The sequence below is a fragment of the Aegilops tauschii genome, chromosome 3, assembly GCF_002575655.3.
Source record: "Aegilops tauschii subsp. strangulata cultivar AL8/78 chromosome 3, Aet v6.0, whole genome shotgun sequence".
Taxonomy (NCBI): domain Eukaryota; kingdom Viridiplantae; phylum Streptophyta; class Magnoliopsida; order Poales; family Poaceae; genus Aegilops; species Aegilops tauschii.
This window is the reverse complement of record NC_053037.3, coordinates 164,966,781-164,982,657: the sequence shown is the minus strand read 5'-3', so window position 1 is coordinate 164,982,657 and position 15,877 is coordinate 164,966,781. Positions and strand designations below refer to the sequence as shown.

General features: G+C 43.7%; 1 protein-coding gene across 1 annotated transcript; it reads right to left on the bottom strand.

Annotated features, from left to right (window-relative positions):
• Positions 1 to 707: 707 nt before the first annotated feature.
• LOC109749606 (uncharacterized) lies at positions 708 to 1,477 on the bottom strand. Its single transcript, XM_020308556.4, has one exon. The coding sequence runs from the start codon at positions 1,457 to 1,459 to the stop codon at positions 935 to 937; it is 525 nt and encodes a 174-aa protein (XP_020164145.1). The 5' UTR covers positions 1,460 to 1,477; the 3' UTR covers positions 708 to 934.
• Between the last annotated feature and the right edge of the window lie 14,400 nt (positions 1,478 to 15,877).

The window sequence follows — 15,877 nt, the reverse complement described above, 5'->3', positions numbered from 1 at the left end:
GCTAGGTTTTTATGGAATGTGATTTGTGGTTCGCTAGGTAACCCAAAATTACCTTTATCTTCTTTGATCTTTGTCAAAACTAGATACCACCATATTTTGGTAAGGATAGGGCTATTGTTTCTATTGGTGCTACTACTGCTTTGATCTGGAAAATTTGGAAAACAAGGAACAAATTCTGTTTTCAACGTGTTTTCCTTTCAAAATCTATCAATGTAATATTTACCCATGTGTTCTTTATTGGATTCATGAGCAACTCTGCAAAGAAAAGGAGTGCAAAAAATGCTTAGGGAGGTTTCCAAGAGGCTATCTCGGGTAGCAAACGAAGTCTACGGAAGAGCGTATGGGTGGAATCCTTCTGCTCAAAGACTGGGTTTTGTCTCTACCTAAAAATTGAGCGGCTCTGTAGTGCGTTCAGATTATAGACATGCTTTTGCTTTGGCTGATGTGCAAATTGTAAAAGATGTTAAAAGTATGCTCTCTCTCCATAGTAGTGGATGGTTTGGCATCAAATAAATGTGGTTATATGTCTAGGATGTAGGTTGTTCATCAGTTAGGTGGGGTGATGCATCAGGTCTAGGAAAATGGTGTGGTGTTGCGTTTTGTTGTATCCAGACTCCTATTCTCATAATAAAAATGAGGGCTATGTGGCCCCTTTTATCCAAAAAAGAAGAAGAAAAAGATCCACAAATGCACGAAAATAACAGCGGTATCAGAATTTAGAAACAAATTTCAATTCACCTCCCCTTCCCAAGACCGGGTAATATACACATCTCACCGGTAAACAAGATGAGACGAACATAAAAAAATAGTAGAAAAACACGTGAAATCAACAATGTGTGCAGCGTTAACGGTAGCGGCAATCAAGGTCAGGTCGACCGATCGATCCGTCTACGCGCGTGTCCGATCCATGAGACGAGATGTGACCTATATGAGATTAGATCATGTTGGAGAGGGCGCGGCAGTTCTCAGATATCTTTAGGAGCGACTGGTCGAAGCGGTCCATGGGGTTCTTCTCACCGACTTTCCTAAACTCCTCGTCGCAGTTCTGCATGTCCTGGGCCGCCATGCTCATCATGGCTCGGACGGTTGTGGCGTCCTTGAAGCCTAAGGCACGGCGTGCCGCACCGAGGTTGTCCTCCACGTCCGAGTAGAGGCTATCGCACAACTCCAGCGCCTTCTTGGCCGCGGGGCTCGCCTCGGCGGACATCTGGGTCACGTGCTCCTTCGCCGCCGACGTGCGCTTCGCGAAGGCGTCCACCTGCATGTTCAACACCGCCACCGCGTCCATGGTGGTGTAGTGCCCCGCCTGCTTCCCGGCCGTGGCGCTGCACAGATCCGCGAACGGGGTGGTCTTGCAGACTGCGGCCACCTCGGGTGGCACCTGGGCCGCAGCCGAGGAGCAGGTCGCCGCTGCGACGGCGACGACTAGGAGGAGCAGCGCGTGGGTTGATCGCCCCATGGCTGGTTTATTTACTTATGGCTGCTTGGTGCCGACGTACGTGAGTACGTGCGAGCGTGGTGCGGCTGCCTGTATAGGATGGAGGTGGCCGACGGGGAGGGCTGGGGTTTTGCTGCAAGGAGGAGGGAGGGGGGGTAAATACGTGACACGGGTGGCGGGGGCTCGCTGCATGAAACCACAACGGAAATGGCGGTCAGCCTCCGGTCAAGTGGTGGCCAAGCCACTTTAATGTGGCCCGTTCGTTGGTATGCCCAAGGTTACCATTTTTAACACACGACGAGCGGTGGACGCTGGGAATAGGATCTTTTCCTTGGTTTTTGAGCGAAACATGCTGCGCAAATCTATCCGCCGTTTGCCTTTTAATTACTTTTTTTTGGAACATAAAAATATCTCTCTTTTTTAGGGGAAGAACATAAAAATATCTGGGGCATGCCAGCTGGGCTGGGGCTCCCGCTAGTACGCCCCCTGTTTAGGTCCATTTAACTTTTATTTAAATGTCATCAACAAAGACCTTAATTGCCATGATCTAATTCATGAAAAAAAAGAACGTGCTACTTTATAAAAACTGACATCTCTATAATTTTATAAATACACAATGAGTATTATTGAAAAAAAGGACGTATGAATTACAAAATAAAAATAGGAATGCTGAACTTTAAAACTGCCATCCTCTACATAAAAAATGTCATGACAAAAAAACATACATCCAGCTAGACCTGCTCGTGCTCAGCAAGACATCCGCCGCCTCATCTCCAAGAAAAGCTTAGGGTTCCTTTGCCTCCCACAGGCACCGCCGTCGGCCCGTCTCCTCTCCGATGGCCCTAGGCGGAGACCCTAATCTTGCTCCGTTTTTAGATGTTTTTGTGAGTTTGTTTAGGATTTGTGTCCTGTTTGAGAAGACAAGGCGGTGGCGGTTCCCTGAAAATGGAATAAGGTTCTCACTGCCTAACCCCCATTCCGGTGATGTGTCTAGCGTCATCAGAGCGCTTGTGGAGGTGTGTCTCCTGCGGATCTCGCGGGATTCAATCGATGCTGGTCTTACGTGAATCTTTTTGGAGAAAGTCTTTGTTTGTCTTTGTTCGTGTGTCTACTGATTAGATCCTTTTGATCTATACTTCTTTTCATCGGCGATGATTGTTGTTCTGGTGCGCTGGTCCTGTGGGGCCTTAGCACAATAACTTTCCGACTATCTACTACAATAAGTTTGGCCCGGATCTGGTGATGGAGGGGTGATTACGGCGTGCGCGCCTTCGGCTTGTTCTAATGCTTCTAGTCGTCACGAGGTGGTCTACGCACATGTTTATAATTGTTTTATTTCTGCGTTCTTTGTACTGCCATGATATGATGAATAGACTAGAAGTTTCATTGCAAAAAATACGAAAAAAATCATAAATTTGTAAAATGCCATGCTCTAATATATATATATGCCATGCTCATAAATTTGTGGAGTGAGGCGTTTTGGCTCCCAGGAGCATCAGCACCTGTACTAAATAAAAAATCAAAACAAATACTAGAAAAATTAAAAAAATTCCAATTTTTTTGGCATGGTGGATAATTTGGTGCGTGATGTTCGGTCCAAATTTCAAATCATTTGGACATCTGAGTAGCTCTCGGCAAAAAAGACAAATTTGGGGTCTGTTAAATAGTGTACTGTTCATATACTGTTCTGACCCAATTTGTCTTTTTTGCTAAGAGCTACTCAAATGTCCAAATGCTCCGAAATTTGGAGCGCACCCCACGTACCAAATTATCTTCCATGCTTTTTTGAATTATTTCTTGACCGGGTGCAGATGAGCCCAGGCTCAGAATTGGATATTTGTAATTTGTGGTGCTACTTTATAAAATTACGATCCTCTAGATAATATTTTTATCTGGATAAGCCCCAAAATAATCTGTCATGCCATTAAAAATAAAAATGCCACCCTCTCAACCATTAAAATAGCATTCTCTATAATAAAAAAATGGCATCCTCTCAATAATAAAAATACCATCCTAATATTGATAAAAATGTCATGCTATTGTTAAAAAATGTCATGCACTTAGTAACAAAACTACCACGCCATTAAAAATAGAAATGTCATCTCCTAATAATAGAAATACTATCATGCCATTAAAAATAAATATCTCATCCTCTCGATAATTAAGATGTCATCTACTTAATAACAAAGTTGTCAGTCCCTTATAATAAAAAATGGCATCCTCTTATAATAACAATGTCATCCTATTAATAATAAAACTACCATGTGAGAAAGTTAAAAAATTAAGATTTTATGACAGATTTAAAAACAGTAAAGCTTTGAAAATGTTAAGTTATATATAAAATATCAGTTTTAACATGAATGTTCACAACCCCCCTCTCCGCCTAGTGAAAAAGCTCGCGCTATCTCAAGAGGTCGCGAGTTTGAAACCTCCCTTGCGCGTGGGTTACACATTTTTAAGGGTCTTTTACATCCGAGCCCCTAACTGGAACCCACTACTCATATTTGCCCCTAATCTCGAAGCCTGCTCAAAATTGCCCCTGTGCCGTCATGTGCACTTATAGAAGTGCCCTTCCATGCCGTTTCTGTCCAGTCAAGGCTGTTTGACCGCTAACCTGCCGTTTCTTTGACATTTTTGCCCCTCCATCCTTACAGCTGGGCCCAACTTACCGGTTCACTCTCTCTCACTCTCACTCTCTCGCCCGAGCCGCACGCTCTCAATCTCCCCCAAATCACCTCTCGCCATAACCCTAACCCTAGCTCGATCGATCCCAATCAAGCAAGGTTGGATTGATTGATGGCGTCCATGGTGGAGCTTCGGATCTGGTTCATGGTGCACTCTACTGCGGCTGGAAGGACGCATCGGGGCCAGGAGATGGAGGGCAACAGTGGTCTTGGTGGCGGCGGCCAACCATGGAGCACACCGCAACCAGAGAAGAAATCTTCGGGGGACGATTCTTCGATAGGGTAAGTTTTTTCATTTCAAGTCTGCCGCATCCTCATGGCATTCGTAGTTGGATTTGTCCTTGTAGTTTAATCTGTTGACATAGTTCGTACTGCTCATGGCGTTCAGTCCTCTTTGTGTTTTCCATGGTTATCGTAGGATTGATCCCGATAGAGCAATTGGGATGGAATGTAGAATGGAAACCACACTGCTAGGTCATGTTGGAACAAAAGCAACCAATACAGGCTTCTCATTTCCTTTTGTTGCGGATAGTGGATGGACGTTTAACTAGTTTAGATCTGCCATATGCACTAAGTATCCATGGGGAGTACATGATGCAGTGGAATTCAGGTACTATAACATTGATAAATCATCTTGGGTCCTTGTCTAATGTGATGATGAGCTGGGGATCATGTTTGCAATATATGATTCTTTCCCTGCCAAACTTGAAATCAGTGTCATACAAAGGAAAAGAGGACAACCAGAGAGCAGAGAAACAAGATCACAGTCTAGTTCTAGAGGTAGAGGAGGGAGCAGCCAATCCAGGGGCAGAAAAACAATAGCTCAAAGTAGAGTTAGAGAAGAAGGAGACAGCTTAATGCAGGTACCAGGAATGTTGGGGAACGTAGCATGCAATTTCAAAAAAATTCCTATGCTCACGCAAGATCTATCTAGGAGATGCATAGCAACGAGAGGAGGAGAGTGTGTCCACGTACCCTCGTAGACCGAAAGCGGAAGCGTTAGCTTAACGCGGTTGATGTAGTCGAACGTCTTCGCGATCCAACCGATCAAGCACCAAACGTACGGCACCTCCGAGTTCTGCATACTTTCAGCTCGATGACGTCCCTCGAACTCTTGATCCAGCAAAGTGTTGAGGAAGTGTTTCGTCAGCACGACAGCGTGGTGACGGTGATGGTGATATGATCCGCGTAGGGCTTCGCCTAAGCACTACGACAATATGACCGGAGGAGTAAACGGTGGAGGGGGGCACCGCACACGGCTAAGAAATGCTTTGGGGTGCCCCCTTGCCCCCGTATATAAAGGAGGATAGGGAGGAGGCCGGCCCTAGGGGCGTGCCATGGGGGGGGGAACCGACTTGGACTCCTAGTCCTAGTCGCCCCCTTCCTTCTTTCGAAGGGGGGAAGGGGAAGGAGAGGGAGAGGGAGAAGGAAAGGGGGGCCGTGCCCCCTCCCCTTGTCCAATCAGACTGCCCATGGGGGGGCAGCCCTTGTGGGCTGCCCTCTCTCTCGCCTATGGCCCATGTTGGCCCATTACTTTCCCCGGGGGGTTCCGGTAACCCCTCGGTACTCCGATAAATATCTTAAACACTCCGAAACCATTCCGGTGTTCGAATACTGTCGTCCAATATATCAATCTTTACCTCTCGACCATTTCGAGACTCCTCGTCATGTCTGTGATTTTATTCGGGACTCCGAACAATCTTCGGTCACCAAAACACATAACTCATAATACAAATCGTCATCGAACGTTAAGCGTGCGGACCCTACGGGTTCGAGAACTATGTAGACATGATTGAGACACATCTCTGATCAATAACCAACAGCGGAACCTGGATGCTCATATTGGTTCCTACATATTCTACGAAGATCTTTATCAGTCAAACCGTAATGACAACATACGTCATTCCCTTTGTCATCGGTATGTTACTTGTCCGATATTCGATCGTCGGTATCCTCATACCTAGTTCAATCTTGTTACCGGCAAGTCTCTTTACTCGTTCCGTAATGCATCATCCCGTAACTAACTCATTAGTCACATTGCTTGCAAGGCTTATCATGATGTGCATTACCGAGAGGGCCCAGAGATACCTCTCCGATACTCAGAGTGACAAACCCTAATCTCGATCTATGCCAACCCAACAAACACCTTCGGAGACACCTGTAGAGCATCTTTATAATCACCCAGTTACGTTGTGACATTTGATAGCACACAAGGTGTTCCTCCGGTATTCGGGAGTTGCATAATCTCATAGTCAAAGGAATATATGTATAAGTCATGAAGAAAGCAATAGTAATAAAACTTAACGATCATTATGCTAAGCTAACGGATGGGTCTTGTCCATCACATCATTCTCCTAATGATGTGATCCCGTTCATCAAATGACAACACATGTCTATGGTCAGGAAACTTAACCATCTTTGATTAACGAGCTAGTTAAGTAGAGGCATACTAGGGACACTTTGTTTTGTCTATGTATTCACACATGTATCAAGTTTCCGGTTAATACAATTCTAGCATGAATAATAAACATTTATCATGATATAAGGAAATATAAATAACAACTTTATAATTGCCTCTAGGTCATATTTCGTTCAGTATCTCACTTGCACTAGAGTCAATAATCTAGATTACATTGTAATGATTCTAACACCCATGGAGTCTTGGTGCTGATCGTGGTTTGCTCGTGGAAGAGGCTTAGTCAACGGGTCTGCTACATTCAAATCCGTATGTATTTTGGAAATCTCTATCTCCTTCCTTGACTTGATCGTGGATGGAGTTGAAGCGTCTCTTGATGTGTTTGGTTCTCTTGTGAAATCTGGATTCCTTCGCTAAGGCAATTGCTCCAGTATTGTCACAAAAGATTTTCATTGGACCCGATGCACTAGGTATTACACCTAGGTTGGATATGAACTCCTTCATCCAGACCCCTTCATTTGCTGCTTCCAAAGCAGCTATGTACTCCGCTTCACACGTAGATCCCGCCACGACGCTTTGCTTGGAACTGCACCAACTGACAGCTCCACCATTCAGTATAAATACGTATCCGGTTTGTAACTTAGAGTCATCCGGATTAGTGTCAAACCTAGCATCGACGTAACTATTTATGAGAGGCTCTTTATCACCTCCATAAACGAGAAGCATATCCATAGTCCTTTTCAGGTATTTCAGGATGTTCTTGACCGCTTTCCAGTGATCCACTCCTGGATTACTTTAATACCTCCCTGCTAAACTTATAGCAAGGCACACATCAGGTCTGGTACACAACATTGCATACATGATATAACCTATGGCTGAGGCATATGGAATAACTTTCCTTTTCTCTCTATCTTCTGCAGTGGTCGGGCATTGAGTCTGACTCAACTTCACACCTTGTAACACAGGCAAGAACCCTTTCTTTGACTGATCCATTTTGAACTTCTTCAAAACTTATCAAGGTATGTGCTTTGTGAAAGTCCAATTAAGCGTCTTGATCTATCTCTATAGATCTTAATGCCCAATATATAAGCAACTTCACCAAGGTCTTTCATTGAAAAATTCTTATTCAAGTATCCTTTTATGCTATCAAGAAATTCTATATCATTTCCAATCAACAATATGTCATCCACATATAATATTAGAAATGCTACAGAACTCCCACTCACTTTCTTGTAAATATAGGCTTCTCCGAAAGTCTGTATAAAACCATATGCTTTGATCACACTATCAAAGCGTGTATTCCAACTCCGAGAGGCTTGCACCAGTCCATAAATGGATCGATGGAGCTTGCACACTTTGTTAACACCTTTAGGATCGACAAAACCTTCTGGTTGTATCATATACAACTCTTCTTTAAGAAATCCATTAAGGAATGCAATTTTGACGTCCATTTGCCAAATTTCATAATCATAAAATGCGGCAATTGCTAACATGATTCGGACAAACTTAAGCATTGCTACGGGTGAGAAGGTCTCATCGTAGTCAACTCCTTGAACTTGTCGAAAACCTTTTGCAACAAGTCGAGCTTTGTAGACAGTAACATTACCATCAGCGTCAGTCTTCTTCTTGAAGATCCATTTATTCTCTATGGCCTGCCGATCATCGGGCAAGTCAACCAAAGGCCACACTTTGTTCTCATACATGGATCCCATCTCAGATTTCATGGCCTCAAGCCATTTCGCGGAATCTGGGCTCATCATTGCTTCCTCATTGTTCGTAGGTTCATCATGGTCTAGTAACATGACTTCCAGAATAGGATTACCGTACCACTCTGGTGCGGAACATGCTCTGGTTGACCTACAAGGTTCGGTAGTAACTTGATCTGAAGTTTCATGATCATCATCATTAGCTTCCTCACTAATTGGTGTAGGCATCACGGGAACAGTTTTCTGTGATGAACTACTTTCCAATTCAAGAGAAGGTACAATTACCTCATCAGGTTCTACTTTCCTCCCACTCACATCTTTCGACTAAAACTCCTTCTCTAGAAAGGATCCATTCTTAGCAACAAATATCTTGCCTTCGGATATGTGATAGAAGGTGTACCCAACAGTTTCTTTTGGGTATCCTATGAAGACACACTTCTCCGATTTAGGTTCAAGCTTATTAGGCTGAAGCTTTTTCACATAAGCATCGCAACCCCAAACTTTAAGAAACGACAGCTTAGGTTTCTTGCCAAACCACAGGTCATACGGTGCCGTCTCAACGGATTTAGATGGTGCCCTATTTAACGTGCATGCAACTGTCTCTAATGCATGACCCCAAAACGATAGTGGTAAATCGGTAAGAGACATCATAGATCGCACCATATCTAATAAAGTACGGTCGACGTTCGGACACACCATTACGCTGTGGTGTTCCAGGTAGCGTGAGTTGTGAAACTATTCCACATTGTTTCAAATGAAGACCAAACTCGTAACTCAAATATTCGCCTCCGCGATCAGATCGTACAAACTTTATTTTCTTGTTACGATGATTTTCCACTTCACTCTGAAATTCTTTGAACTTTTCAAATGTTTCATACTTGTGTTTCATTATGTAGATATACCCATATAATGCTCAAATCATCTGTGAAGGCCAGAAAATAACGATACCCGCCGCGAGCCTCAACACTCATCGGACCGCATACATCGGTATGTATTATTTCCAATAAGTCAGTTGCTCGCTCCATTGTTCCGGAGAACGGAGTCTTAGTCATCTTGCCCATGAGGCATTGTTCGCAAGCATCAAATGAATCATAATCAAGTGATTTCAATAGTCCATCTACATGGAGTTTCTTCATGCGCTTTACACCAATATGACCTAAACGGCAGTGCCACAAATATGTTGCACTATCATTATCAACTTTTCATCTTTTGGCATCAATATTATGAATACTAGATAATTACCCGTGCGTTGCAGCGGGACATTTTCTCCAAAATACTTGTTGAAGAGGTGTGCGCAAAACTGGAAAATAATATATAGCAACAAATAGTAATAAAGAATTGTGTGAGCCATTCACCACAAATTTTCGCACCTTGATTTCTAAAATGTTTATCCTAAAACTAATATCTTGCAATTAAAGGATTTAACACTAATTAGTGTGTACATAGTTAGATTGTGCGAAGAATATTTGAAATTTTGAAAGACATTATGAAAACTTTCCTAGCTAGCCTTTCTGAAAAACAGAACAAATCTGTGCAATCTGAAATTATTGCTCCTCATCCGGTCATGTTTCTTCATGTGTAATTATACTCAGCCACGACGAGAAATACAATTTTCCTGCTTGCAAAAAGTTCTTATATTAGATTATTATTGAGCAACATTGAAGATGAAGATCGCTGAAAAACTAAAAGCACTTAAGTGTAGCAATAGAATATGTAGGAACCAAGAATATAAAAAATAGACTCGCTGAACTTGAAAGTGCTATAACTGCTAGTGCTAGAGCCTGTGCAGTCGTGGGATCAACATGCGGATTGTGCACATAGTTCAACCTCTATGCAACCATTTTGATGACGTTGAAGATGCAACGCGGAATACATATTTTATAGGATACGGCATCGTCCTGGAGAGGACAAAGATATCGCTGAAGATCCATTAGGCGAGGCCGCACCTGCATGCTCAACGCTCCACCAAAGCAGTCCTTGTCAACCGCCATGACATATTGACATGCCAAGGCGAAGGCCGACTTCTGCAGCTGCTCCTTCTTCCCATCCCAAAAAGGATGCGAGCGAGACTAATCCACACCCGATCAGATTACTCTGGATACAACTGGAACCAATCTCCACAATTTCCCCAACAGCGGCCGAGCTAGTTTTCCCAGAACGTTGAGAGAGGAGGTCCAAAAAGGCAAAGAAGCACCACAACCACCATCTAGGTCTCGACGGTGCTACATGGCACCAGATCGGTTACCACCGGCACCAGAACCGCAACTCGAAAGAGCATGAAGAGGTGTCAAAAGCGACGTGGACGGGCGGTGATGCCAGAGGAGCAGACCACACACGGCGATCGCCTCCTCGCCACGACACTCATATGCTCTATGGTAGCGAAAGGAAAAAGGTTGATCCTTTTTATGGAGAGAGAGCTGGAAACGCAAAGCACGGCATGCGGAAAAGACGGGTGGGCTTCTTGTGAATAAGACGACTGGGCTTCCTTCATTCTGTTTGTGAATCACGACGGTTGGGCTTTGTCGGTCATTTATAAATCTGGAAGACGACGTGACACGTATAAATATTAGTAGAAATAAAAGAAAATAATTATTGATGTGGCGGATTGCTTAGGTGGATAGGCTGCAGGTCAAGATAGCATGACGTGGCACATCGCTGATGTGGATAGTGTGCATGGTGAGAGAATAGGAAGTAGTGGGGAGAAACTTCTTAAGAATGGTAGATGTGTATCACCACGATCGAGATTCAACAAAAATAGACCACTCTTCAAGGGTGCATGACCATAAAAGATATTACTCATATAAATAGAACAACCATTATTCTCTGATTCAAATGAATAACCGTCTCGCATCAAACAAGATCCAGATATAATGTTCATGCTCAACGCTGGCACCAAATAAAAATTATTCAGGTCTAAAACTAATCCCGAAGGTAGATGTAGAGGTAGCGTGCCGACGGCGATCACATCGACCTTGGAACCATTTCCGACGCGCATCGTCACCTCGTCCTTAGCCAATCTTTGTTTAATCCGTAGCCCCTATTTCGAGTTGCAAATATGAGTAATAGAACCAGTATCAAATACCCAGGCGCTACTACGAGCATTAGTAAAGTACACATCAATAACATGTATATCAAATATACCTTTGTTCACTTTGCCATCCTTCTTATCCGCCAAATACTTGGGGCAGTTCCGCTTCCAGTGACCAGTCCCTTTGCAGTAGAAGCACTCAGTTTCAGGCTTAGGTCCAGACTTGGGCTTCTTCCCGGGAGTGGCAACTTGCTTGCCATTCTTCTTGAAGTTTCCCTTCTTTCCTTTGCCCTTTTTCTTGAAACTAGTGGTCTTGTTAACCATCAACACTTGATGCTCCTTCTTGATTTCTACTTCCGCAGCTTTGAGCATTGTGAAGAGCTCGGGAATAGTCTTTTCCATCTCTTGCATATTATAGTTCATCACGAAGCCTTTATAGCTTGGTGGCAGTGATTGAAGAACTCTGTCAATAACACTATCATCTAGAAGATTAACTCCCAGCTGAGTCAAGTGGTTATGGTACCCAGACATTCTGAATATGTGTTCACTGACAGAACTGTTCTCCTCCATCTTGCAGCTATAGAACTTGTTGGAGACTTCATATCTCTCAACTCAGGCATTTGCTTGAAATATTAACTTCAACTCCTGGAACATCTCATATGGTCCATGACTTTCAAAACATCTTTGAAGTCCCGATTCTAAGCCGTAAAGCATGGCACACTGAACTATCGAGTAGTCATCAGATCAAGCTTGCCAGACATACATAACATCAGCATCTGCTCCTGCAGCAGGCCTTGCACCTAGCGGTGCATCAAGGACATAATTCTTCTATGCAGCAATGAGGATAATCCTCAAGTTACGGACCCAGTCAGTGTAGTTTCTACCATCATCTTTCAACTTAGCTTTCTCTAGGAACGCATTAAAATTCAAGGGAACGGTAGCACGGGCCATCTACAACATAAATATGCAAAAACTATCAGGACTAAGTTCATGATAAATAAAGTTAAATTAATCATATTACTTAAGAACTCCCACTTAGATAGACATCCCTCGAGTCATCTAAATGATCACGTGATCCATATCAACTAAACCATGTACGATCATCACGTGAGATGGAGTAGTTTTCAATGGTGAACATCTCTATGTTGATCATATCTACTATATGATTCATGTTCGACCTTTCGGTCTCAGTGTTCCAGGCCATGTCTGTACATGCTAGGCTCGTCAAGTTTAACCCGAGTATTCCGCACGTGCAAAACTGTCTTGCACCCGTTGTATGTGAACATAGAGCTTATCACACCCGATCATCACGTGGTGTCTCGGCACGACGAACTGTCGCAACGGTGCATACTCAGGGAGAACACTTATACCTTGAAATTTTAGTAAGGGATCATCTTATAATGCTACCACCGTACTAAGCAAAATAAGATGCATAAAAGATAAACATCACATGCAATCAAAATATGTGACTTGATATGGCCATCATCATATTGTGCTTTTGATCTCCATCTCCAAAGCACCGTCATGATCTCCATCGTCACCGGCTTGACACCTTGATCTCCATCGCAGCGTCGTGATTGTCTCGCCAACTATTGCTTCTACAACTATCGTTAACGCATAGTGATAAAGTAAAGCAATTACATGGCGTTTGCATTTCATACAATAAAGCGACAACCATAAGGCTCCTGCTAGTTGCCGATGACTTTTACAAAACATGATCATCTCATACAATAACTTATATCACATCATGTCTTGACCATATCACATCACAACATGCCCTGCAAAACAAGTTAGACGTCCTCTACTTTGTTGTTGCAAGTTTTACGTGGCTGCTACGGGCTTCTAGTAAGAACCCTTCTTACCTATGCATCAAAACCACAACGGTGTTTCGTCAAGTTTGCTGTTTTAACCTTCAACAAGGACCCACTGCAGTCAAATTCGAATCAACTAAAGTTGGAGAAACAGACACCCGCCAGCCACCTTTATGCAAAACTAGTTGCATGTCTATCGGTGGAACCAGTCTCATGAACATGGTCATGTAAGGTTGGTCCAGGCCGCTTCATCCAACAATACCGCCGAATCAAAATAAGGCGTTGGTGGTAAGCAGTATGACTATCACCGCCCACAACTCTTTGTGTTCTACTCGTGCATATCATCTATGCATAGACCTGGCTCTGATGCCACTGTTGGGAAACGTAGCATGCAATTTCAAAAAAATTCCTACGCTCACGCAAGATCTATCTAGGAGATGCATAGCAACGAGAGGGGGAGAGTGTGTCCATGTACCCTTGTAGACCGAAAGCGGAAGCGTTAGCTTAACGCGATTGATGTAGTCGACGTCTTCGCGATCCAACCGATCAAGCACCAAACGTACGACACCTCCGAGTTCTGCACACATTCAGCTCAATGACGTCCCTCGAACTCTTGATCCAGCAAAGTGTCGAGGGAGAGTTTTGTCAACACGACGGCGTTGTGACGGTTATGGTGATATGATCCGCGCATGGCTTCGCCTAAGCACTACGACAATATGACCGGAGGAGTAAACGATGGAGGGGGGCACGGATAAGAAACAATTGATGTGTTTGGGGTGCCCCCTTGCCCCCATATATAAAGGAGGAAAGGGAGGAGGCCAGGCCTAGGGGCACGCCATGGGGGGGGGGGGGACCGACTTGGACTCCTAGTCCTAGTCGCCCCCCTTCCTTCTTTCGGAGGGGAAAGGGGGAAGGAGAGGGAGAGGGAGAAGGAAAGGGGAGCCACGCCCCCTCCCCTTGTCCAATTCACACTGCCCATGGGGGGGGCGCCACCCCTTGTGGGCTGCCCTCTCTCTCCCTATGGCCCATGTTGGCCCATTACTTTCCCAGGGGGGCTCTGGTAACCCCTCGGTACCCCGATAAATATCCGAAACACTCTGAAGCCATTCCTGTGTCCGAATACTATCGTAAAATATATCAATCTTTACCTCTCGACCATTTCGAGACTCCTCGTCATGTCCGTGATCTCATCTGGGACTCCGAACAATCTTCGGTCACCAAAACACATAACTCATAATACAAATCGTCATCGAACGTTAAGCGTGCGGACCCTATGGGTTCGAGAACTATGTAGACATGATCGAGACACATCTCTGATCAATAACCAACAGCGGAACCTGGATGCTCATATTGGTTCCTACATATTCTACGAAGATTTCTATCGGTCAAACCGTAATGACAACATATGTCATTCCCTTTGTCATCAGTATGCTACTTGTCCGAGATTCGACCGTCGGTATCCTATACCTAGTTCAATCTCGTTACCGGCAAGTCTCTTTACTCGTTCCGCAATGCATCATCCCGTAACTAACTCATTAGTCACATTGCTTGCAAGGCTTATCATGATGTGCCTTACTGAGAGGGCCCAGAGATACCTCTCCGATACTCGTAGTGACAAATCGTAATCTCGATCTAGGCCAACCCAACAAACACCTTCGGAGACACCTGTAGAGCATCTTTATAATCACCCAGTTACGTTGTGACATTTGATAGCACACAAGGTGTTCCTCCGGTATTTGGGAGTTGCATAATCTCATAGTCAAAGGAATATATGTATAAGTCATGAAGAAAGCAATAGCAATAAAACTTAACGATCATTATGCTAAGCTAACGGATGGGTCTTGTCCATCACATCATTCTCCTAATGATGTGATCCCGTTCATCAAATGACAACACATGTCTATGGTCAGGAAACTTAACCATCTTTGATTAATGAGCTAGTCAAGTAGAGGCATACTAGGGACACTTTGTTTTTTCTATGTATTCACACATGTATCAAGTTTCCGGTTAATACAATTCTAGCATGAATAATAAACATTTATCATGATATAAGGAAATATAAATAACAACTTTATTATTGCCTCTAGGGCATATTTCCTTCAAGGAACACCTACTGAAGAAGTTCCTAGGCATGCAAGTCCCACTATTAGCAGAGATTCTGCTGATCCCTACATTGAAGAGAGACTACCTGATGATTGGCCTAATGATGATGAGGATGAAAGGCTATTTCCATAGTTTGTTACAAGGAAGAAGGGCAAGGAGAAAGATGAGGGGGATGATGATTATGTTCCACCACAAGACGGCATGTTTGCTGAGGCAGGTGAAGATGAGAAGGAGGATGACATGGACATGGGATATTCTGAGACATCTGATGAGGAAAGACCAGATGTGCAATACAATAGAGATGATCCTTCTTTAAAAGAGGGAATAATTTTTTCCAGTGCTTTAGACTGTAGGAATGCTCTTGCAACTTTCTCAATAAAAACTCAAAGTGAATATGTGATAGACAAGAGTGACAATACTAGGTTGACAGTACATTGTGCCTGTAAGAGGTGTCAATGGAGGATGCATGCCTCCTTAATGAGACATAACACACTGTTTCAGGCATCAACTTTAGCTACTCATGTGTAGTAAGTCACATTTTGTTTGTTTGAAACACATCTGGTTCTGACATGTGTCTGGATTTTCATGTATGCAGGTTAAGGTGAACAAAACTGATCATACATGTCCGAGTGTCAGCATGAGGCAAAGATTGAGGTCAGCTAAGAGCAGATGGGTGGCTGATGTAATGAAG